This window comes from Vipera ursinii (genome assembly GCF_947247035.1).
Source record: "Vipera ursinii genome assembly, chromosome: 15".
NCBI classification, from domain to species: Eukaryota; Metazoa; Chordata; class Lepidosauria; order Squamata; family Viperidae; genus Vipera; species Vipera ursinii.
This window is the reverse complement of record NC_139528.1, coordinates 7,298,860-7,322,325: the sequence shown is the minus strand read 5'-3', so window position 1 is coordinate 7,322,325 and position 23,466 is coordinate 7,298,860. Positions and strand designations below refer to the sequence as shown.

Sequence of the window (23,466 nt, the reverse complement as noted above, 5' to 3'; positions counted from 1 at the left end):
TAAAACTTAAATCCTTTGGCCACCTAATGAGAAGGAAGGACTCACTGGAGAAGAGCCTCATGCTGGGAAAGGTTGAGGGCAAGAGAAGGGGACGACAGAGAAGGAGGTGGCTGGATGGAGTCACTGAAGCAGGAGGCGTGAGCTTAAATGGACTCCAGAAGATGGTAGAGGACAGGAAGGCCTGGAGGAACGTTGTCCGTGGGGTCGCGATGGGTCGGACACGACTTCGCAACAACAACAAGAAGATCCCTTCCAACTCAAGTTATTCCTTTATCCTGCAGAGGCCCCAAGATTGTCTCACTAACCTTCCTGTACAATTCCTGTCTTGGCGGCCGGCGAGTCCTGCTGGATCTGCTTCACGAAGACACCTTCATCCGTTTCCTTGATGGTAATACCATGAGAGCCGTCTTGCCAATCAGGCAGTAAGATCTCCCGCGTACTGTCTTCTTCCTTCTCCATCTTAGGCACAAAAACAAGAAGCTGTAAATCTCCCAGGCTTTAAAGAAATGAGAAATCCTACTCAAGGTGTAGTCAAACTGGCACAGCTCTGAAAAGTGATCCGATGCTTGAAGTGTAACGGTTTATAGAGAGAAAATAATTTTAATTTTTCGGTCCTATTTTCTCACCAAGGGTCTCGTGTGGATGCCAGTTAAAGTCGCAACAGGGCCCTAAGTGACCTCACAATTCAATTCACGCCGCCTATTTAAACCCAGGGGAACAAAACATAGCTATCTGTGTTCACGTCATAAAATACATCACAAAATAAAACACAGGTAGTCCTTGACTGACCATAACTGGAGCCAGAAGTTCCATTGCTAAGCAGTGTGGTTGTTAAGTGAGCCATCTTGGGATTGCGGCTGATTTTATGACCTTTTTTGGCCACAGTTGTTAAGCAAATCACTCCAGTTATTAAGTGAATCACGCAGCCATTAAGAGAATCTGGCTTCCCCCATTGGCTTGGCTTGTTGAAGCCGGCTGGGAAGGTCACAAAGGGCAATCATGTGACCATGGGCTACTGCAACCATCATAAAATACAGGTAGTCCTCAACTTATGATGTCAATGGAGCCCAAAATTTATGTTGCTAAGTGAGAAATTTGTTGAGTTTTGCCCCATTTTACCACTTTTCTTGCCACCGTTGTTAAGTGAGTCACTGCAGTTGTTAAATTAGGAACATGGTTAAGTGAATCTGGCTTCCTCCCATTGACTTGTCAAAAGGTCACAAAAGGGGATCGGGTGACCCCGGGACGCTGCAACTGTCATAAATGCGAATCAGTTGTCAAGCATCCAAATGCATATCACGGGACCATGGGGGTATTGCAGCGGTCATAAGTGTGAAAAATGGTGATAAATCACTTTTTTTTGTGCCGTTGTAACTTCAGTCGAGGACTACATATATATTTGGGAGCTTGGGACCTGGATGCCTTACGTACAGTCACCCATGCACTTGTGACCTCCCGCCTTGACTACTGTAACGCTCTCTACATGGGGCTGCCCTTGAGAGCCACTCGGAAGCTTCAACTGGTGCAGAGTGCAGCTGCACGAACACTTTTGGGGGCCTCCTGATACTCCCATATCACACCTCTCCTCCGTGAGCTGCATTGGCTTCCGGTTGCCTCCCGAGTGAAATTCAAGGTGCTAACAATGACATACAAAGCCCTACATAGCATGGGTCCGGATTACCTACGGGAGCACCTTCTGCCAACGTCAACACCCCTCCGTCCTGTGCGCTCCCACAGAGAGGGCCTCCTCAGGGTGCCACCGCTCAAAGAATGCCGGCTGGTGGCCCCCAGGGGGAGGGCATTCTCAGTGGGTGCGCCAACCCTCTGGAACTGCTTGCCTACCGAAATCCGGATGGCCCCCGACCTTCGCACCTTCCGGCGCGACTTAAAAACTTTCCTGTTCCAGCAGTCCGGCCTGGCCTGATAGCTCTTGGGGTTTCATTTGTTTTTACTATCGTTTTTTACTATTGTTTAACTGTACCTTACTCTGTACACCGCCCCGAGTCCCTCGGGAGAAGGGCGGTATATAAAAACAAATACCGTAAATAAATATGTGTGTGTGTGTGTGTGTGTGTGTGTGTGTATTCATTCTTCTAATTTATATATATATATATGCCGATTCCCAAGCCCCCAAATTCTGACTGTGTGACTGCAGGGAATGCTGCGGCAGTTGTAAGCATGAGAATTGGTTGTAAGCCAGCTTTTGCAAGCACCATTGTAACTTAGAACAGCCACAAAACGAATGTTCGTAAGTCGAGGCCTACTTGGATTGTGGATTCATCTGATGATTAAGGAAACATGACACGAGAAGACAAAAGTAGGGGGTTGGTTCCCACAATATGCTAAGCCAGAAAGCACAACCACACTACTCTACATCCATCTCAGTTGAGATTAGCATGTTGGGCAAACTTTGCTTGTGAACCCTAAGCTGAATTTCTGCATTCTGCAGCCAGTACTATTTTTTCCCCCAAAAAGCCTTTATTTTGCACCAGTTCATTATTTGCTCAATAGCTAGGGAAGTGCTGCAGATTGACACAGGTGCATAGCTCTTCCTGTTTGCAAAAATCAAAAGCTTTCGCATTTGCTCAGCAGTCGGCATCAGATCCCTTTGAGCCACGTTTGACACCAGTTTCACGATTCTTCCCTGATTTCCCCGTCTAACTCATAGCTTTGGGATTCCTTCGATCCGAGTACAAACAAGGTTTCAACCTTGATGAACGTTTCTGGATCAACCAGAGTTCGCTAGGTGCTGACACTTGGATAAATGCCTTTTAAGCATTTGAACGGGCCAGCAAACCTATCCACAACATGCGCCGATGGAATGTGTTGAAAAATTAAATTCATTAAGGATAGAAATTACAATTTGCCAGGGTAATGTATTACAATTACAGAGTACCTAAAAAAAGTGTTCTAATCTGGTGTTTTTTCAACTTTGGTCACTTTAAGATGGGTGGATTACAACTTCCGGAATTCCCTAGCCCGCATGGTTGTAAATAGTCATAAGGTAAAGGTAAAGGTTCCCCCGCACATGCGTGCTAGTCGTTTCCGACTCTAGGGGCCGGTGCTCATCTCCGTTTCATAGCCGAAGAGCCAGCGCTTGTCCGAGGACGTCTCCGTGGTCATGTGGCCGGCATGACTAGACGCCAAAGGCGCACGGAACGCTGTTACCTTCCCACCAGAGTGGTCCCTATTTTTCTACTTGCATTTTTACGTGCTTTTGAACTGCTAGGTTGGCAGAACCTGGGACGAGTAACAGGCGCTCACTCTGCTACGCGGCACTCGGGATTCGACCCGCCAAACTGCCGACCTTCCGATCGACAAGTTCAGCGTCCTAACCCACTGAGCCACCGCGTCCCTGTAAATAGTCATATATAATCATAAATTTTATGATCTTTTTTTGCTATGGTTGTTTGTTAATCAAATCACTGCAAATTCACTGTTCAGTGAGTCTGTTTGACTTTGTTTGTCAAGACGGTAGATTGGAGCCGTGTTCCTCAGCTTGACCACTTTAAGAAGCACAACTCACAATTCATTCCTTGCTTAGCAACGGGAATTATGTTCCTAATTGTGGTCATGTCAAGGACTGCTGTTTCTAAAAGATAGAGGGAAATATGAGTCGCCGAACAAGTCTCCAACCTTGCTAGGACTTTGCTCCAGGTAGGATCCGCCCCAGGAATTCAGTACTTCTCACTTGCCAATCCTTTTGGTAATATGTTCGTTCCAACTTCACAACCTAGGAAAGAGATTAAAACTTCCGGTGAATAAAATCACTCTCAAATATTTTTGAAACTTTGAATGCCAGAATTTTACCGAGCACACAACTTGGCAGCCTGTTGTGCCAGCTTTTATTTCACTATTTTACTGTACCTTTACTATTTTATTCATTTTTTTTATGGTGCCAATACTCTGTAAGGTGACGGCTTTTATTTCCTAACAACCCCTTCTACGTCTTTCTTTTCCTATTAAAAAGCAGAAATATTTCCTCCATATCTGCACAAGTAAGTTTGAAGTGTACCAATATTTCCTCATGATATCTCTATGGACAACCTGACAGTTTGGTTTCCCCCCCCCCCAAGATTGTAAAAGACACAAAATGCTTTTATAAGTGGCAGCTTTTGCAATCAGCTTAACAAAGCGTGCTGTGTGGTTCGAAAGCTTGCACATTCCTCGCTAAAACCAGCTGGCTGCACAAAAGACACACTCAATTCCCAATGATCGGTTGGCCTTCTCCCTAAGAAAATACATCTACAGCTAATGTTTACATGTCACCAGAATGAGATTGTCAGCATCCCACGGTCTCAATTCAGAAAACACCCCTATATATGCATATCAAGAGCCTTGGTGGCGCAGTGGGCTAATGCCTCCTTAAGTAACACCAGCTGCCTGCAATTAGTGCAGGTTCGAGTCCCACCAGGCTCAAGGTTGACTCAGCCTTCCATCCTTCCGAGGTAGGTAAAATGAGGACCCAGATTGTTGGGGGCAATTAAGCTGACTTTGTAATAATGCCGCTTGGGGTGTGTGTGAAAGCCCTAATAAGCAGGCATATACATAGAATGAAGGCTATTGCTAAGCACATTGTGCTTTAGATTGTAAGCTGCCCTGAGTCTTTGGAGAAGGGCGGGATATAAATGGAATTAAAATAAAAAAAATAAAAAAATATCAAGCAATTATTAATCATTAATATTCGATAAGGATTCTGAAGTTTACATGTCATCGTGAACACGCGCTTACTCTTTGCATCAATTCTTAGGGTCAAAAAAGCCACATCAAATTGACATATGCTGGGCAGAAAAGGAGAGATAGCTTCAGCTGATTTTGTGACAATACAGTTTCCACTACAGGCAGTCCTCAGCTTAGAACCGAGTCCAAAATTTCTGTTGATAAGTGAGACAGTTGTTCAGCGGGTTTTGCTCCAGTTTGTGACCCTTCTTGCCACAGTTGTTAAGTGAATCACTGCAGCTGTTAGTATAACACGGTTGTTAAGTGAATCTGGCTTCCCCCATTGACTTTCCTTGCCAGAAGGTCGCAAAAGGGGATCACAAAGCCCTGGGACATTGCGACCGTCATAAATGCGAGTCAGTTGCCAAGCATCAGAAGTTTGATCCCATGGCCACGGGGATGCTGTGATGGTCATAAATGTGAAAAAGAGTCCTAACTCAGACTTTTTAGTGCTGTTGTAACTTTGAACAGTCAATAAACAAACTGTTGTAAGTCGAGGACTACTTAGACCAGGCGTAGGCAACCTTGGCTCTTTTATGACTCGTGGACTTCAACTCCCAGAATTCCTGAGCCAGCCATGCTGAGGGGAAAGGGAGAGGTTTCCAAGCTGAGCCATGCTGGCTCAGGAATTCTGGGAGTTGAAGTCCACGAGTCATAAAAGAGCCAAGGTTGCCTACCCCTGGCCTAGGACTAGGCCACTTTATGACTTGTGGACTCCAACTCCCAGAATTCCTGAGCCAGCCATGCTGAGAGGAAAGGGAGAGGTTTCCAAGCTGAGCCATGCTATCTGAGGAATTCTGGGAGTTGAAGTCCACCAGTCATGAAGGGGCCATAATTCCCCCATGCTGGCTCAGGAATTCTGGGAGTTGAAGTCCACGAATCATGAAGGGGCCATAGTTCCACCATGCTGGCTCAGGAATTCTGGGAGTTGAAGTCCACGAGTCATAAAAGAGCCAAGGTTGCTTACTACTCCTGACCTATACTATCGATGAAGGTCAAAATGGATTTTTCCCCCCTACCTAGGCAACCCACAGGTCAATTTGTTCTCTCAAGTTTAGTTTTTTTTCAACCTTTGGAGCTTGAAGACTTCAACTCCCAGAATTCCCCGAGCAGCCATGTTGAAGACACTTAAAACCTCAGAGACTGAATTAGTATAAGTCACAAAAACATATGTGTTAAACTAAGTTTAATTTTCAGGCTTAGTACGTGGTGTGAACCCCCTTAGTTTGGTTACTTGACGATTCAATATACGATGCCAAACTGGAAAGTGGAATAATTGAGAAGGTAATTTAAGCATGTGCTGTGAAGGGGCTCAGATCGTTCCTCTGTTTACTCTCACCAATCTGAAGTAAAGTTTTTTTTTCCCTGAACCCAAATCCCTTCCTTGCAGAAAAACATGTACCAATCAAACAATAATATTTGCTCATTTCCAGCAGCAGACTCTGGTGCCAAACCAGGAATATTTTTACTGCTAGTTGCTGGCGAGATCTCATGTTTTCATTGCTATTCATTGCTATTATGGAATGCCAGAATTAGATAACAGCTTGCTGCAAAATTGATAAATCACATGTTTAGCTTCTATAATAGGTTGAAACCTAAATTCACTCCGACAAGGACGTTTACAGGACCCCGTCGCTCCCCGGGAAAGGAAAAAACCAACCCCTGACCCCGTTTAAAACTCACCAAACTCATGCTATTGTGAGAATGTGGCCCCTGGATCTTAAATGACATGGTTGATAGCATGTTGTGTGAACTGAGCTAACACGGCTTGCAAGACACCAGAAAATTTGCACGGGGGGGGGAACTGAAGCCCCCTCCTCTTTGGGTGCTGGGTGGTTTTCTAAATTGGTTGGGCAGTCCCTGTTCCCAGAGGATAAGCATGCAAAGTATGGTACAAATGCCTGAGGAATGTCAAGCTTGTATTCTTCTGCCTCTGCAGAAGGGACTGCCAGAACAAGCAACTTTAATGACTGAAGAATTAATGGCAGCCATTCACACCTTGTTCTGTGGTTGGTTTTAAACCACTCTGATTGGTTTTAATAAGCCACAATTGGCTGGAAAAGCACCCAAACGCTCAACCATCGCCACGGTTTATCTACCGCCATGGCTGGCTTTCCAACCGCCAATCTCCATTCAAGTAGTCCTCATTTAGCAACCGCCTCGTTTAGTGGCCATCTTTGCAGCCATGACCGGGATGAAAAAGTAATTCTGCAACCGATCCTCATGTTTATGATCTTTGCAAGTTGCTTTGCGTCTGTTTCAAGATACGATGGACTTTCCCAGGGCTATTTTGGCCATCACGTTTTGGATGCTTGGCAACCGGTCCCCATTTATGGCTGTTTGAGCCTTCTGTGGTCACGTAGCCATGTTTTGCCCAACAAAACATGGCTACGTGAAATCCAATTTCCAGCAAAAACCACAGAGGATGACAGATTTGTTTCATGAATGCAATGTTCACTTTGCAACTGCTACATTCACTTAATGACTACTGGAAATAAAGTTGTATAATTGGGCATGCTCACAGGCTCCCCTGCTTAATGACCACCACAACCTACGATCATAATTCCAGTCTCAATTACGGTTGTACGTTGAGGATGTCCCATATAAGCGTGGGGGTTTTTTTTACCTCCCAGGCAGCGCAAGGAATATTTGGTAATCTTGCAGCCCACCACAAATTGGCTTAGTTCGGCCTTTTGGATCTGGGGGTCCTCAAGATGGGCAAGTTTCATCTGCCACAATCCTACCCAATGGGTGTGCTGGCTGAGGAATTCTGGGAGTTGAAGTCCACCCATCTGGCTCTCAATCAGGGAATGCTGAGCTAGCCGGACTCCGGACCTCTGTTCAAGTTTCTGACTTTCTGATTTCTGACTTTTTCAAACGCAGGTCGTCCTTGACTTACAACCACAATTGACCCCAAAATTTCTGATGCTAGACGAGACGGTTGTTAAAGTGAGATTTGCCTCGTTATATAGCCTTTCTTGCCACAGGTCTTAAGTGAATCACTGCAGTTGTGAAGTTAGTGAACCTGGCTTCCCCACCGACTTTGCTTGTCAGAAAGTCTTAGAAGGTGATCTCACGGCCCTGCCCCCGTTGAAAATATGAGCCAGTTGCCAAGCTCCAGGTGACCATGGAGATGCTGCAATGGTCGTAAGTGTGAAAAACGGACACTTTTTCCAGTGCCGTTGTAACTTCAAATAGTTGTTACGACTGTAAGTTGAGGACTAACCTGTAAGGTGCAAGTAGGTTGACAACCCACCCAAACAATCCGACTAACATTTCGGAGAATCTTAAAGTTTGGCAAAAAAATTAAAAGACGCTTGCTGCTGGGGAGGAAAGCCATGGCAAATCTAGACAGCACACTAAAAAGCAGAGACGTCACCCTGCCAACAAAAGTGCGTATAGTCGAGGCTGTGGTCTTCCCAGTTGGAATGTATGGCTGTGAAAGCTGGACCATAAGAAAGGCTGAGCGCCAAAGAATCGAGGCCTTTGAACTATGGTGCTGGAGAAGACTCCTGCGAGTCCCTTGGACTGCAAGGCGATCAAACCGGTCAGTCCTAAAGGAGATCCACCCTGACTGCTCTTTAGAAGGCCAGATCCTGAAGCTAAAACTCAAATACTTTGGCCACCTAATGAGAAGGAAGGACTCACTGGAGAAGAGCCTAATGCTGGGAATTGAGAGCAATAGAAGAAGGGGACGACAGAGAAGGAGGTGGCTGGGTGGAGTCACTGAAGCGGGAGGTGTGAGCCTAAATGGACTCCAGAAGATGGTGGAGGACAGGAAGGCCTGGAGGAACGTGGTCCATGGGGTCGCGATGGGTCGGACACGACTTCGCAGCTAACAACAACAACAACAACAACAACAAAAGTTTGGCCATTTAAGACTTAGGGGCTTCAACACCCAGAATTCCCTAAGCAGTTGCCAAGGTTGGACATCCCTGTTTTAGTGGCTGCCACTAGGGGGCAGTGCTGTGCTCACCATCTATGTTTTCCAGGCGCTGGCTGGCACCTTCCCCAGCCGCCCAGCCCCACCTCTCCTGCTGTGCCAATTTCCCCGAGTCTTCGAGAAAGTTTTCCATTCCCAAGCAGTTGGGGATCATGCGCAAGCCTGAAAGCTGATCAGGAGGAGGAGGAGGAGGAGGAGGAGGAGGAGGAGGAGGAGGAGGAGGAGGAGGAGGAGGAGACAAGCCTTTGCAAAATCCCAGCTGACATCAACTTGGCCCGTTTGATCTGGAGGAGTTTCAGGAGCTGAAATCTGAAGACATCAGCGACAGACAGACAACAACGGTTGTGCAAAAGGTGGCAAAGGAACAGCCCAGGACTTCCTGTTCTTTTTGCAAAGCTTCCAAGGTTTCAGCGCTAAAGACAAAGGAAATTTCTCTGTCTTTAGCGGCACACAATTCTTACCGAGGGAAAAGAGAGCAAAGGGTGTTTCGCTTTTTTTGTGTTTTTCTTGCGGTCCAGTTCCTCGCCCTGGCAAAGCTGAAAAGAGGGTGGGTCGGTGGGCTGGCATGAGTTACAGGGCTGGACTGTGTCATCAAGAGGACACGGGATTGTCGATAAGTACCCTGGCTGTCTTGCTCTTACAGAAAATATTCCTCTCCCGGCTGCAGCATTCACACACCCATCCTTCATCATCGGGTCGTTTGCACAACACGGTTTGGTCTGGGCTAGCTTAACGTCTTGTATGGATTAACCTGTTGCATGTGAAATGGTCTCACGAGGTCGATGGATCGTTAAGGTGCTTCCAAGTGAAAGGCATCACGCAAGAATGCAATCATTCAAAGCTTTATTCAATGATAGATTAGAGAGAAAGAATTACTTGGCATGGAGGCATCCATGCCTGCGTGAGAGAGAGAACAAAAGAAAAGAACTAGAGAGAGGGCAGCCCCTTGAGCAGAGGTATTTATGGGGGGGTCTCAGCCCCTCCCTAACCATAAAACTCTCTCGCCAATGGGGCTGCAGGGGCCGGGGACCCCTGACCCATCAGTGGAAGCAAAGAAGCCTCTTTGCTCCCATCTGATGACCTTTTTGGGTAACTGCCATGGCTGGCACAAAACATCTAACATTGCATGAATTCAGATCAATACATTGAGCAAACTGAGAAAGTACGGTAAACATTAGTTACCAAGTGTCTTGTGCTAACCCCACCTTTGCAGGTAACTTTGCTAAGCACTATTGCTAAGCACATTGATTTGTGCTTTAGATTGTAAGCCGCCCTGAGTCTTCGGAGAAGGGCGGGATATAAATGGGATTAAAAAAAACAACAACTCCTCAATGTACAGCCATAATTGGGAGCAGAATTTCCATTGCTAAGCAGTGCAGTTCTTCACTGAGTTGCACCTGATTTTACTAGCTCTCTCTCTCTCTCTTTTTTATTTTTTGGCCATGGTGGAGCAGTGGGCTAATGCCTCCTTAAGTAACACCAGCTGTCTGCAATTATTGCAGGTTCGAGTCCCACCAGGCTCAAGGTTGACTCAGCCTTCCATCCTTCCCAGGTAGGTAAAATGAGGACCCAGATTGTTGGGGGCAATAAGCTGACTTTGTAATAATGCCGCTTGGGTGTGTGTGTGAAAGCCCTAATAAGCAGGCATATACATAGAATGAAGGCTACTGCTAAGCTTGTAAGCCGCCCTGAGTCTTCGGAGAAGGGCGGGATATAAATGGAATTAAAATTAAATTAAAATTAAAAATGTTTGTTAGGAAAATCACTGCGGTCGTTAAGTGAATCATGCAGCTGTTAAGCAAATCCGGCTTCTCCCATTGACTTTGTTGGTTGGAAGCTGGCTGTAAAACTGGTCTGTAAATGGCGATTACTTGACCCCGGGATGCTGCAACCATGGTAAATACGTACCACTTGCAAAGTTCCCGGATTTTAACCACATGGCCCTGGGGATGTGCTGACGATGTTAAGCGCAAAGAACGGTTGTTTTTTCCGTGCTGTTGTAACTTTCGACACTCGCTAAATAAATGGTTTTAAGCTGAGGACAAGTAAAATAATATATCTTTGGCCTTATTTCCCAAACTCAGGGTAACAACAAATGTTATTTCTCTCTGTATCTAGAGAAAAAAATCTCCTTTTGTAGAATGTTAAGCATTAGGTGGGTGGGAGAACTCCTGCTAGAAATGACCTCACTGCAACTTCTTGCATGTATTTTCCCAGGCAAGTCTCTAGTCCCTGTTATTTGTGGCGATAGTCCGGAGGAACCTGTAGTAACATGCAGACTTACTTTATCCTTCTTTCCAAACAGCTCATGCATGAATTGGCATGGGGCTTTATGCCAAGATACGTTTACAGACATGTTTGCCCTAAAAAACAGCTTTTAGGCACTCGTCTAAAAGCCATGTCAGTATTTAAAAGGCTGATTGTTGCACAGTTGAGTAACACTGATCTACACACAACAGACGTGTCCAAGCTGACTACCACTCATCTCCCTCATGCAGCAATTCTGGATGCTGTACAAATAGACATAAAATCAGCTCCACATGAATACAGGGGGGGTCCTCGACTTACCACAGTTCATTTAGAGACCGTTCATAGTTACAACAGTGCTGAAAAAAGTAACTTACGATCATTGTTCACATTTACGACTGTTGCAGGATCTTGCCTGATCACGTGATCAAAATTCAGAATCTTGGTAACTGATTCATATTTATGGCCGTTGCAGCATCCCGCGGCTCCCCTTTTGCGACCTCCCGACAAGCAAACTCAATAGGGAAGCCAGAGTCACTTAATCACCGGGTTATGAACTTAATAACTGCTGTGATTCACTTAATATCCATTGTAAAATCGGGGCAAAACTCACTTAATAAATGTCTCTTAAGCAACAGAAATTTTGGGCTCGATTGCGGTTGTAAGTTGAGGACCGCCTGGATTATAACAACACTTAAAAGCAAGAATAAAATCATCAGCATTCAGAAATAAAAAAATGATTTATCATCAATGAAGGAGAATATTTGTAGCTCAGGGTTGAAACGAGGGGTCCTTGGTGCTCTCTGAGCTTGTTGGTTTTCATGACCCACACTAGGTAACAAGGGCTAGTAAGATGCTTACTCCTTACTAGCACTGGTGATGTTACTTAGTTTGGGTAACGAAACGTCTGCAAGAAAATAAGCAAACTCAGAGAGCACCAAGTTCCCCACAGTCGCCGTTATCCTCCTCCTCCTCCTCCTCCTCCTCCTCCTCCTCCTCCTCCCAGCACTGATGATGTTCCCTAGTTGGGTAATGAAAAGTCTGCAAGAAAACAAGCAAACTCAAGGTAGCAGCAAGGACCACTCACTTATTATCCCAGAGAAGCATAAAAACTTAATTTGAAACATTTAACTCAGGGTTTCCCAAACCAGGATAAATTATCCAAACCTGCTAAAAGCGGTTTTTCTTTAGGTAACAACTCACAAACACATAACCCAATCACAATAAGAAAGATGAGCTGTTTTGGAAATGAAGGAAACCCGTTTGGGAAGCATTGCATTAACTCAACAATCTCTCCCTGCCTCAAAAACTCTGCAAAATAAAAAAAAATCTCCAGCGTATTTCTGTTGACTTAGACCTGTGTTTATTTACAACTAGTTTCTGTTGATGTTTCACTCCAAGTAGCTGAAGAAGTTTCCAAAATGTTGATCCAGGATACATTGCATAAAAAATATAATGCTCGGTAAAATAAACCCTTGAATCCATGCAGAATCTGAATCCGTGTAGGAAAATACCCTCAATGTTTTCTTCCCCAAAATATGTTTTCTTCACCTTGAACAGTTCTGTTGTGTAGTGGATCAGTGTTTCTCAACTGTTGGCAACTTTTAAGAGTTGTGGTCTTCAATTCCCAGAATCCCCTAGCCAGCAATGCTATATTTGAATGAAATATTGCTATTATTTCAGAGACTTCTGGAATTAATTTAATGGCCACCGTTTTCAAAATGCCTGGGAGGAAACACCAGTGCATTTGATTCAGCCCAAAGTAATTTTATCTGCGTAGTATCTTCACGGTTATATAATTATCTGTACCTCTTTCCACCCATCTCCTTCCTGTTAACTACTAGAATTTCTGAAGTTTGGCTGAAATGAAAGAGAAAAAAAAAGGTTGGGCCCATCTCAACCACAACATTGTTTCCTGCAAAGATGCCTCTCTGGTCCACTTTGTCAATGCTGATGATTTTGCAAAATTATTTCAGGAATCTAGTTAGGCTGCAGTGTTCTGTGGTTTGCTAAGCAGAAGAGACACACCCTGGAAATTTATTTAAAAAACTCACTGATAGGGGTGTCTGGAAGGCAGTTTACATCCTGGGAATGAATATTTGTCCTGCCTTACTTAATGCAGCATTTCCCAACCTGGCCAACTTGAAGATGCGTGGACTTCAACTCCCAGAATTTCCTAGCTGGCTAAGAATTCTGGGAGTTGAAGTCCACGTATCTTTCAAGTGGCCATCGTTGAGAAACACTGCCGTAGTGGTTACACTGTCTCTTTAACACATCATTTTAATGCGTTTCTTTACTTGCGTCGTAATTCAGATTGCGATGTCGGAACTTGAGTCCACCAATAGGAATGGCAGATCCCAACGATTATTTTGGATCACTGCCGTTTCGGGAGGTTGCAAGTTATCGCCCAGCAGCAATTGGAGGTTGAAAGGTGGTGAAGATTTAAATCAGATTTCTTGAACAGGTCCGAGGTCCAGCTGGCCTGTGTTATGTTAGTCCTCGATTTGCAACCATTCATACAGTGACCATTCAAAGTTAAAACAGCACTGAAAAAATTGACTTGTGACCGGTTTTCACACTTAGGGCCGTTGCAGCCGCCCCGTGGTCACGTGATTAGATGCTTGGCAACTGACTCACATTTATGACGGTCGCAGTGTCCCCCGGTCACGTGATCCCCTTTTGTGACCTTCTGACAAGCAAAGTCAATGGGGGATTCACTTAACAACTGTGTCACTAATTTAAAACCTGCGGTGATTCACTTAATAACTGTGCCAAGAAAGGTTGCAAGGAGGGGCAAAACTCACTTAAGAGCTGTCTCACTTAGCAACAGAAATTTGGACTCAAACCTGGCCGTAAGGCGAGAACTAGCTGCAGTTGCCTTAAATCAGGTTTTTTTCCCCAGACCTGGCCGTTTGATGAAGGGTGGACTTCAACTCCCAGAATTCCTGAGCCTTGTGGCAACTTGACTGGGGAATTCTGGGAGTCCAGCGTTCTTCAGGGTGCCCAGTTTGAAAAAAACCCTGATTTAAACAAAGCCTCCTCCACCAATGAATGCACTCCAGCCTGGCCTTAGAATTTTCTCCCAGGTAGCCAAAGTGGGTTACGTGCCACCTGGCTGGCGAGACACGTTAAGAGCACCATAAAAGCCGGTCTTCGTTTACTGTTTGATGCTCTGTCCTTTCCGCACAAGCAACCCCCACGTTGTTCTTTTGTTTTTCCCCAACAAATTAGGCTGCATTAACAGAGGGATAGAATCAAGATCACGTGAAGTACTAATACCACTTTACAATGCCTTGGTAAGGCCATACCTAGAATACCACATCCAGTTTTGGTCACCACGATGTAAAAAAGATGTTGAGACTCTAGAAAGGGTACAGAGAAGAGCAACAAAGATGATTGGGGGACTGGAGGCTAAAACATACGAAGAACGTTGCTGGAATTGGGTATGTCTAGTTTAACGAAGAGAAGGATGAGGGGTGACATGATAGCAGCCTTCGAGTATCTCAGGGGCTGCCCCAAAGAAGAGGCAGTCAAGCTATTCTCCAAAGCGCCAAAAGGCAGGACAAGAAGCAACGGATGGAAACTCATCAAGGAGAGAAGCAACCTAGAACTAAGGAGAAACTTCCTGACAGTTAGAACAGTTCACCAGTGGAACAACCTGCCTCCAGAAGCGGTGAATGCTCCAACACTGGAAGTTTTTAAGAGGAGACTGAACAGCCATTTGCCTGAAATGGTATACTATAGGGTTTCCTGCCTGAGCAGGGGGTTGGACTAGATGACCTCCAAGATCCCTTCCAACTTACTTATTATTATTATGGCCAAATATTTAGAAACTTTGGACATGGTGTTATTGGTCTAACATACCTTCTTGTCTTACATCATTTTTTGTGTGTTATATACATTTTATATACACCTGTGCACATTAAACATATATATACATTTATGCCAATAATTTTCTTCAATCTTGACATCCACCTTATTCTTATATTACTTCAGTTCATAATCTTGTATTAAGACCTTCCTTTCTGTTCCCACCATAGGTAAAATCTACTGCAAATTTTATAATATTCTGACTGTTCTTTATTTTTTAATTCCAAAGTTAAATTATCCATTTCTGCGCATGCCCATATTTTGTTTATCCCCTCACTCTCATCCGGTACTTCGCTATCCTTCCATTTCTGGGCAAACGTCATTCTCGCTGCTGTAATAATATGTTTCATTAAGTATATCTCTTCTTTACTCTATTTCTCTTTTGTTATACCTAGCAGGAAAAATTCCGGCTTATATTCTATTCTCCGTCCTAATATTTCCTCTAGCCATGTCTGTATCATTTGCACAAGACACAAACCCTTGTGTCTTTTTACAAGTCCACCATGTATGAAGGTAAAGGTAAAGGTTCCCCCACACATGCGTTCTAGTCGTTTCCGACTCTAGGGGCCGGTGCTCGTCTCCGTTTCAAAGCCGAAGAGCCAGCGCTTGTCCGAGGACGTCTCCGCGGACATGTGGCCGGCATGACTAGATGCCAAAGGCGCACGGAACGCTGTTACCTTTCCACCGGAGTGGTCCCTATTTTTCTACTTGCATTTTTACGTGTTCGAACTGCTAGGTTGGCAGAAGCTGGGACGAGTAACAGGCGCTCAACTCTGCTACGCGGCACTCGGGATTCAACCCGCCAAACTGCCGACCTTCTGATCGACAGGCTCAGCATCCTAACCCACTGAGCCACCGCGTCCCTCCATGTATGAAAATAGGTGCCTAATTCTCGGGAACTCCAACAATTTGGGGATATTGTTTTATTACATTTTTAGCTAACCGTGTTGGAGGGAGATGGAAAAGGCAAACCCCACGTTGTTCATTGAGAGCTGTGGTTTTGCAGCCCTCCATCGTGATTTGCAGCCACCCCAGAGCCAAGAAGTGGGTCAGTTTCTGGGGGGGTGGGGGGGGGAAAAATAGCAGCAGGCGAGGCTGCTATGTCAAATATTTCACCTTTGGCATTCAGAGGCTGAAGGGCCAGTCTGTCTTCTGCAAAACACGGAGGGGCGGCTGGGATTAAAAGAATGTTCTTGGCCTCTCTTCCTTCCGAACTGGAAACTCCTGGATAATTAAAGGGCCCTCCAAAAGAGGTTTTTCTAGAGATGTTCCAGCTGTAGGACAAGGCTGAGACAGACAAGCAACCCCTGGAAAAGATAAGGACACGCAGAGATGCTTTAAAAGCTTGCTTCTCTTCCAGGGCAGAATAAACCTTCCTGTGTCAATAAGAATGATGATGATGGTGATGATGATGATGGAAGGGACCTTGGAGGTCATCTAGACCAACCCCGCTGTCTCAAGTTACATCCAGTTCTCTGTAGCCACTGTTTGAAGTTCAGATGGACCTAGCTAGGGAGGAATCGAAAGTCCTCGACTTACGATGTCTGTTTAGTGACCTTTCGAAGTTACGACGGCAGTGAAAAAAGGGACTTATGACCATTCTTCACGCTTATGACCATCGCCTCCTCCTCACGGTCGCGTAATCAAAATTTGGACGCTGGGCAACTGGCTCGTATTTATGACGGTGGCCGGGTCCAGGGGTCACGTCATCCCCTTTTGCGACCTCCTGACCAGCAAAGTCATTGGGTGAAGCCGGATCCACTTAACAACCGTGTTTTCATTGCTAAGCAAGACGGTTGTTGAGTTTCGCCCCATTTTAGGACTTCTCTTGCCACTGCAGTTGTTAAGATGGTAACAGGGTTGTTAAAGGGAATCTGGCTTCCCCACTGACTTTGACAGAAGGTCACAAAAGGGGGAATCACATAACCCTGGAACACTGCAACCGTCATAAATATGAGTCAGTGGCCGAGTGTCTGAATTTTGATCATATGATGCTGCAATAGTTGTAAGCGTGACAAACGGTCGTTAAGTCACTTTTTTCAGCGCCGTTGTGACTTTGAACAGTTCCTATATAAATGGTTGTAAGTTGAGAACTAACTCTATTCTAGAGCATGCCGACTGGGGAATTCTGGGAGCTGAGGTCCAGCCCTCTTAAAGCATGCCGACTGGGGATTTCTGGGAGTTGAAGTCCAGCCCTCTTAAAGGATGCCGGCTGGGGAATTCTGGGAGTTGAAGTCCAGCCCTCTTAAAGCATGCCGGGTGGGGAATTCTGGGAGTTGAAGTCCAGCCCTCTTAAAGCATGCTGGGTGGGGAATTCTGGGAGTTGAAGTCCACCCAGCTTAAAGCATGCTGGCTAGGGGATTCTGGGAGTTGAAGACCAGCCCTCTTAAACTTGCCAGGGTGCAAAAACCCTGGTTGGATCCTTACATTCTAGGATCATTCTACTGAATGTATGAGATCTACTTGTAGGGGAAGAAATTAAATGAAAGTTGCTGTTGGTTTCAATTCCCCAAAGATATTTTAAGATCTGTTCTCCTTCCCTAATATCCTCAGCTTCTTAGATTGGGGTTGGCCATGCCTTCTTTCCTGGGGGGGGCCCTTCAGACAGCTATTTTAACTTTTTAAATTCAAAAGTCGCTCTCTTTCTTTTTTAAGTCCGCACACTGCAGTTGTCTTGACATAACTTCAGGTTCACAAACACGAAACGTTCAGCTCAACGCAAAACCAAGCTTGCTTCCCATGAGCTCTGCTGCAAAAAAAAAAAACCTAACCAGGTTTCCAGCTATTTAAGTTCTACACGTCACGTCAATCAGTTACCACACTTCTCACTGACTTGGCTTACATAAGGTTTAATTAACTTTCAAGGCTTTGGGGCCTTAAAAGCAAAGCTTATTCAAATAGTTGCCCAAACTAGGTGAAGTCGGTAACTGCATGCTGTGTAAAAACAGGGATTTCCAGCCCTGGCAACTTTTAAGACCCGTGGATGTCAACTCCCAGAATACCCCAGCCAGCCATGCATGCATGGAATTCTGGGAGTTGAAGTCCACAGGTCTTAAAGTCGCCAAGGTTGGACATCTCTGGTGTACAAGAAAAGAAGGCCCCATTGTTGCATCTGAATTCATAGATAATGCAGGGGTGGCAAAATGATGATGGTCTTCTTGCAACCTTTTGCAAAAAAAAAAAAAGTATTTCTCTGGGATTTGCAGAAAAGGGTGGAGGAAGAAAAGGGAAGCTAACTGCGTAAGGCATGAGCTTAAATGGACTCCAGAAGATGGTAGAGGACAGGAAGGCCTGGAGGAACATTGTCCATAGGGTTGCGATGGGTCGGACACGACTTCGCAGCTAACAACAACAACGAACTGTGTAAGAAAGGACAATCCAAAGAGGAGAAATCTACCGTAAGGGATTCGCCCTTGGAAGGAGGCCAAGCCAGGGAAAGATCAATATGCAAATCAAAAGGTTGTGTGGCATTGTTGAACAACAAACAAAACCAGTACACACCCCAAAAGACAAATACAACACTGCGATAAACGAAAGTGGTGCCAAACCGCAAGATAGCAGGAGCTAAATCCGTGTACTCAAGGTGTACTCAAGGCTCACTGCTGCCTGCCCCAAATGGCCCATTTCCCCAAAGTATGGTGTGGCTACCACACTGGGAGGTGAGGCTGGTGTTGCTTCATCAAGAGATAGACCCATCGGGTCAGAGTTGGAAGGATCCCCAGAAGGCATCTAGTCCAACCTCTGTGCTCGGAGCATCACAGCGTCTCCGACAGAGGCTCATCCAGCTCTGTTTGAAAGGGCAACTCATGACTACACTTGGAGTAACTGCATCCAGTTCTGGTCACCAAGGTGTAAAAAAGGTTTTTGAGATTCTGGAAAAAGTGCAGAGAAGAGCAACGAAGATGATTTGGGGACCAGAGGCTAAAACATACGAGGAACGGTTGCTGGAATTGGGGATGTCTAGTTTAATGAAGAGAAGGACGAGGGGGAAACAGGAGAGCAGTGCTCCAGTATCTCAGGGGCTGCCCCAAAGAAAAGGAGGGGGTCAACCTGTTCTCCAAAGCACCTGAAGGCAGGACAGGAAGCAACGGATGGAAACTAATCAAGGAGAGAAGCAACCTGGAATTAAGGAAGAATTTCCTGACAGTGAGAATAAATTAACCAGTGGAACAACCTGCCTCCAGAAGTTGTGGGTGCTCCAATCACTGGAGGCTTTCAAGAAGAGACTGGATAGCCATTTGTCCGAAACGGTATAGGGTTTCCTGCCTGAGCAAGGGGTTGGACTAGATGACCTCCAAAGATCCCTTCCAACATCTGCCATTCTGTATTCTATATTCTGTATCTCTTGTGGCAGCCTGTTCCACCAGCTGGTACAGAAGGGACATGCCTGCAAATTTCTACCTTCAGTCTTGGTCTATTTATAGGCAGTCCTCAATTTACGACCGGTCACTTAACAACTGTGTGTGCTTATGACAGATCTCACCAGAGCTACTTACAACCTATGTTTAAAACCCGAGTTACATAGGATTGATTACACGTCAAAATTTTGGTGCTTGGCAATCCGTCCGTTTTATAGCTGTTTGCAATATCCCACAGACATGTGACCCCAATTTGTGAAGGTTTTTTGCCAGTGTCTAGTTTTATTTTCATTTTATGAGGGGGGGGGGGGAAACACCCATGCTGGGGGGGGGATGGATTCACTTAACAACATAAAAAAAACCCGTAAAAAAGTCATTAACTTCTGATCCATTCACATGATGGCTTGATTTACGACTACAATGACTTTATCATGGTAACTCCAGGCTCAATTTTGGTCATAAGCTGAGGACTACCTGTAAGTTATGTCTACTGGTTCTGGTCCTGCCCGCTGGAGAGAATAAATCCACACCTTCCTCTGTGCGTATGGACTTCACGTTGGCTGGGGGATTCTGGGAGCTGAAATCCACCCAGCTTCCAGCTGTCCAGTTTGAGAAACACTGATTTAAAGATTTGCATGTTGACCAACGCTTAAAGGCCGATTACCCCATATCCATTAAGACTGGGTTTCAAGACAGCTGGCAGATGTCTGAACTTCAACTCCCAGCATGCCTTTCAGGAAAAAGCAGTTTTATAACTACCATTGCAGAAACATTGGACCGTCAACATTCCCTTGTGTCAGGCACAATTTATGGCTTTTTGTTCCATCTATGCTTGGATTTGTCTTTCTGATTCGGGATGGGCCCGGCTGCTATGCTACAAAAAAATGTTTAAAATGTCCCCGTTGCTTAAGATAGGATTTACAAAAGTTTGCCGTGGAAACTTTGTACGAATAAAGGGGAAATTTGCCTGGCTTGGAACAACAAGGCTCCTGACGGGTCCTGGCGTCAATCCGAAACCCTTTGCATTTTGTTAGGCTGTTTTTATATTTACCTTTTATGTTTACGCTTTGCAAGACAAAATCCCGGGTGATAAAAATATGAGTTTTCCTGTCCTTTTAATCCCGATGCATAAGCTTTCCAAGGCTGAAAGCTTTCCACCATTTGCCTAGCGACCGTTCTAACTTAGAACAACACTGGAAAAAACCTGAGTTTTGTCCGGTCCTCACACTTATGACCGTCACAGCATAAATTTGGCTGCTTGACAACCAGCACGTATTAATGACAGTTGCAAGGTCCCGGGTTACATGAGCTCCATTTGCAACCTTCCCAAGCCGGATTCGGTTAACGATTCTGTGATTCGTTTAACGACTCCATGAATCGCTTCACAACCACGATTGTAAAATCGGGCATGACTCTCTTTAACAACCGCATTGCTTAGCAGCAGAAATTCTGGTCCCGACTGTGGGTCGTAAGTCAAGTTACCTGGACGTAAGACAGTCTGAGCTGCGGATCTCCAAGGAGAATCTCTTCTGCTGGGTTGCAAATTGACACACAATGCAGGTGGTAGCCCTTGGCACAACTGAGCCCCAAATGTTCGTTGCTAAATGAAACATTTAAGTGAACTGTGCCCCATTTTACGACCTTCGATGCCACAATTCTTAATTGAATCATTGCAGTTGTTAAGTTAGCCACACGGTTGTTAAGTGAATCTGGCTTCCCCCATTCAGTCTGCGTGTCAGAAGGTCGCAAAAGGGGATCACATGACCCCCACCCCCACCCCCACCCCCGGGACGGTGCGACTGTCATAAATACGAGTCAGTTACCAAGCATCTGATTTTTGATCATGTGACTATGTGGATACGGCAATGGTCGTTAAGTGTGGGGGAAATGGTCACTTTTTTCAGTGCGGTTGCAAATTTGAACGGTCAGTAAGTGAACTGTTGTAAGTCAGAGCTATCCTTTTAGATCTATCTGATAAAACTGAGTTTCTTTTTTTTTCCCCCTCAACAATTGTGCATTTCTTGCAAAATATGAAATGTATGAAACACGAGAACTTCTACGTGTTCGGAAGTCACTAAGTTGGAATAGTCTGGACCGGGGGGGTCCTCAACCTTGGCATCTTTAAGACTTGTGGACTTCAACTCCCAGAATTCCTCAGCCAGCTTTCTGGGAGTTGAAGTCCACAAGTCTTAAAGTTGCCAAGGTTGAGGAGCCCTGGTCTGGACAGGTGAATAGTTTCGAGTTGTGTTCTTAACGCAAAAGGCTGTTTTTGACCCAGCTGATTGTTGCAGAACCTTTGAAATAAGAATCCAGAGTTACTCTGTTCCTTTCCTCTTCCCTCCTCCTCTGGATTCCTTTTATGTCGTGACTTTTTAGATCGGTACCTTAAAAAGACCAACTGCACAACAATTGTATGCCGTAGAGGCTTCTTCGTAAAATCTGATTTGAGGGTGCAGGCACAGGAACAACCCCCCCCCTCCCCACACACACACACACACACACACACAAAAGAATGCAATTGTTCTGTTGTTGTGGCAACTCTTGGGAATAAAACGGAGACAAAGGCACCACACCCTGCTTGTTCTCCTGGAAAGAAGCCTCTGGCCAGGGTGGGGACGCTTGCCGTGGATGACTCACAACGTACACACAAGAGAGAGAGCCTGAATCGACGGTTGTTGTTTTTTTTTTTTTGCAACCACAAAGCAAAAGGGGAAAAGAAAAAAAAAAGAATCATCATCGGAAATATGGAACCTGCAATTATTCCTGTTTTTGTTGCTATGTATCATGACTGCGTTTACTTAGCTGTTACATTTCTATGGTGCCCTGGTCTTAAGGGATTAACAGAGGCAGGGGGGTCCCACCAGGGCAACTTTTAAGACCGGTGGACTTCCAACTCTGGCTGGGGGATTCTGGGAGTTGAAGTCCACGAGTCTTTAAAGTTGCCAGGTATGGAGACCTCTGGATCGGAATCAGCCATGCCGGCTGGGGAATTCCGGGAGCTGAAGTCCAGGAGCCTTAAAGTTGCCAAGATGGGACACTCCTGGCTTAAAAGAACCCTCCTATTTCTTCTCAGAACAGTCCTGCGAGGTAGGTTAGTGTCTGCCTGCAGGTTGTCCACTGATCTTCACCTTGAGGGTTACGCCTTAATATTTGTGCTTGTTCACTTTGCATGGGACTCGTAAAAAAAAAGCCAGTAGTAGTAACCGGCTTCCTTCCTCCCTTAGGAGAAATTCCTTCCTTCTCACTGTTTCTCCATAAGTCACCCCTCCGGGTGCCGCTGCGCCCCCCCCCTCACTCCCCTCCATTGGGAAGGAGCCAGCTAATGCAGTGACTCATGCAGAGCTGCAACAGAGGAGTGCTCTCTCCAACTCAGTTAGTCCATTGAGGCCTCCTCCCTTCCCCGGATCGAGGAAAACAGGAGTGCCAGAGCTGTGACTCACACTGGTCTGCAACGGTCAGCCTCTAGCCAGAATCCCGAATTCTTTTCCAAACCGATTACTCACTCTGCATAATTCTATCAATAAGAATAGAGCTGGAAGGGACCTCGGTGGTCTTCTAGTCCAGCCCCCTGCTCAAACAGGAGAACCTAGACCATCTCAGACAAGAGACTCTTGAAAACCTCCAGTGGTGGAGCGCCCACCACTTCTGGTGGCCAGCTGTTCCACCGGTTATTTGTCCTGACTGTCAGGAAGTTTCTCCTTAATTCCAAGTTGCTTCTCTCCTTGGTTAGTTTCTCGTCCTGCCTCCTTCTGGTGCTTTGGAAAATAAATTGACCCCCTCCTTTTTGCGGCAGCCCCTCAAATATTGAAATACTACTATTATGTTCCCCCACTCCCCACCCAGTCCTTCTTTTCTCTAGACTGGCCAAACCCAATTCCTGCAACTGTTCTTCATACGTTTTAGTCTCCAGGCCTTGGATCATCTTAGTTGCTCTGTTTTGCACTCTTTCCAAAGTCTCAACCTCTATTTCGTAACGTGGTGACCAAAACCGGATGCTGTATTCCAGGTGTGGCCTTACTAAGGCGTTATCAAGCGGTGCTAATACTTCCAAGTGATTTTGATTTTATGCCTCTCTTTATACCGAGGATTGCGTTAGCTTTTTTTGGGCTGCTGCCGCACGTGGCTGGCTCATGTGATTCTTTCAATGCCGCCATGCGGATATATACCCAAGACTTGCTTGCAATTATTTCCTGAGCATGGATTCCAAAAACTTTGCAACACCTGCATCTTCCTCCAGGTGTTTGGGTCGCGGTTCGATGACATGAATATTCTTGGCTGCTTCAAGTAGTCCCGGACTTAAGACCACAACGGAGCCCAAATTTCCCTTGC

General features: G+C 45.5%; 1 protein-coding gene across 1 annotated transcript in view; it reads right to left on the bottom strand.

Annotated features, from left to right (window-relative positions):
• Positions 1 to 23,466, bottom strand: part of LOC310647106 (neuroblast differentiation-associated protein AHNAK-like) — a gene marked incomplete at its 3' end in the record, with an annotated part of 53,509 nt that overhangs the window by 4,030 nt on the left and 26,013 nt on the right. The window contains exons 2-3 of the mRNA XM_083374080.1: positions 3,637 to 3,733; positions 306 to 459 (exon numbers count right to left, since the gene is read on the bottom strand). Of these exons, the coding sequence (XP_083230206.1) occupies positions 306 to 459 (154 nt within the window). The remainder of the gene's footprint in view (positions 1 to 305; positions 460 to 3,636; positions 3,734 to 23,466) is intronic.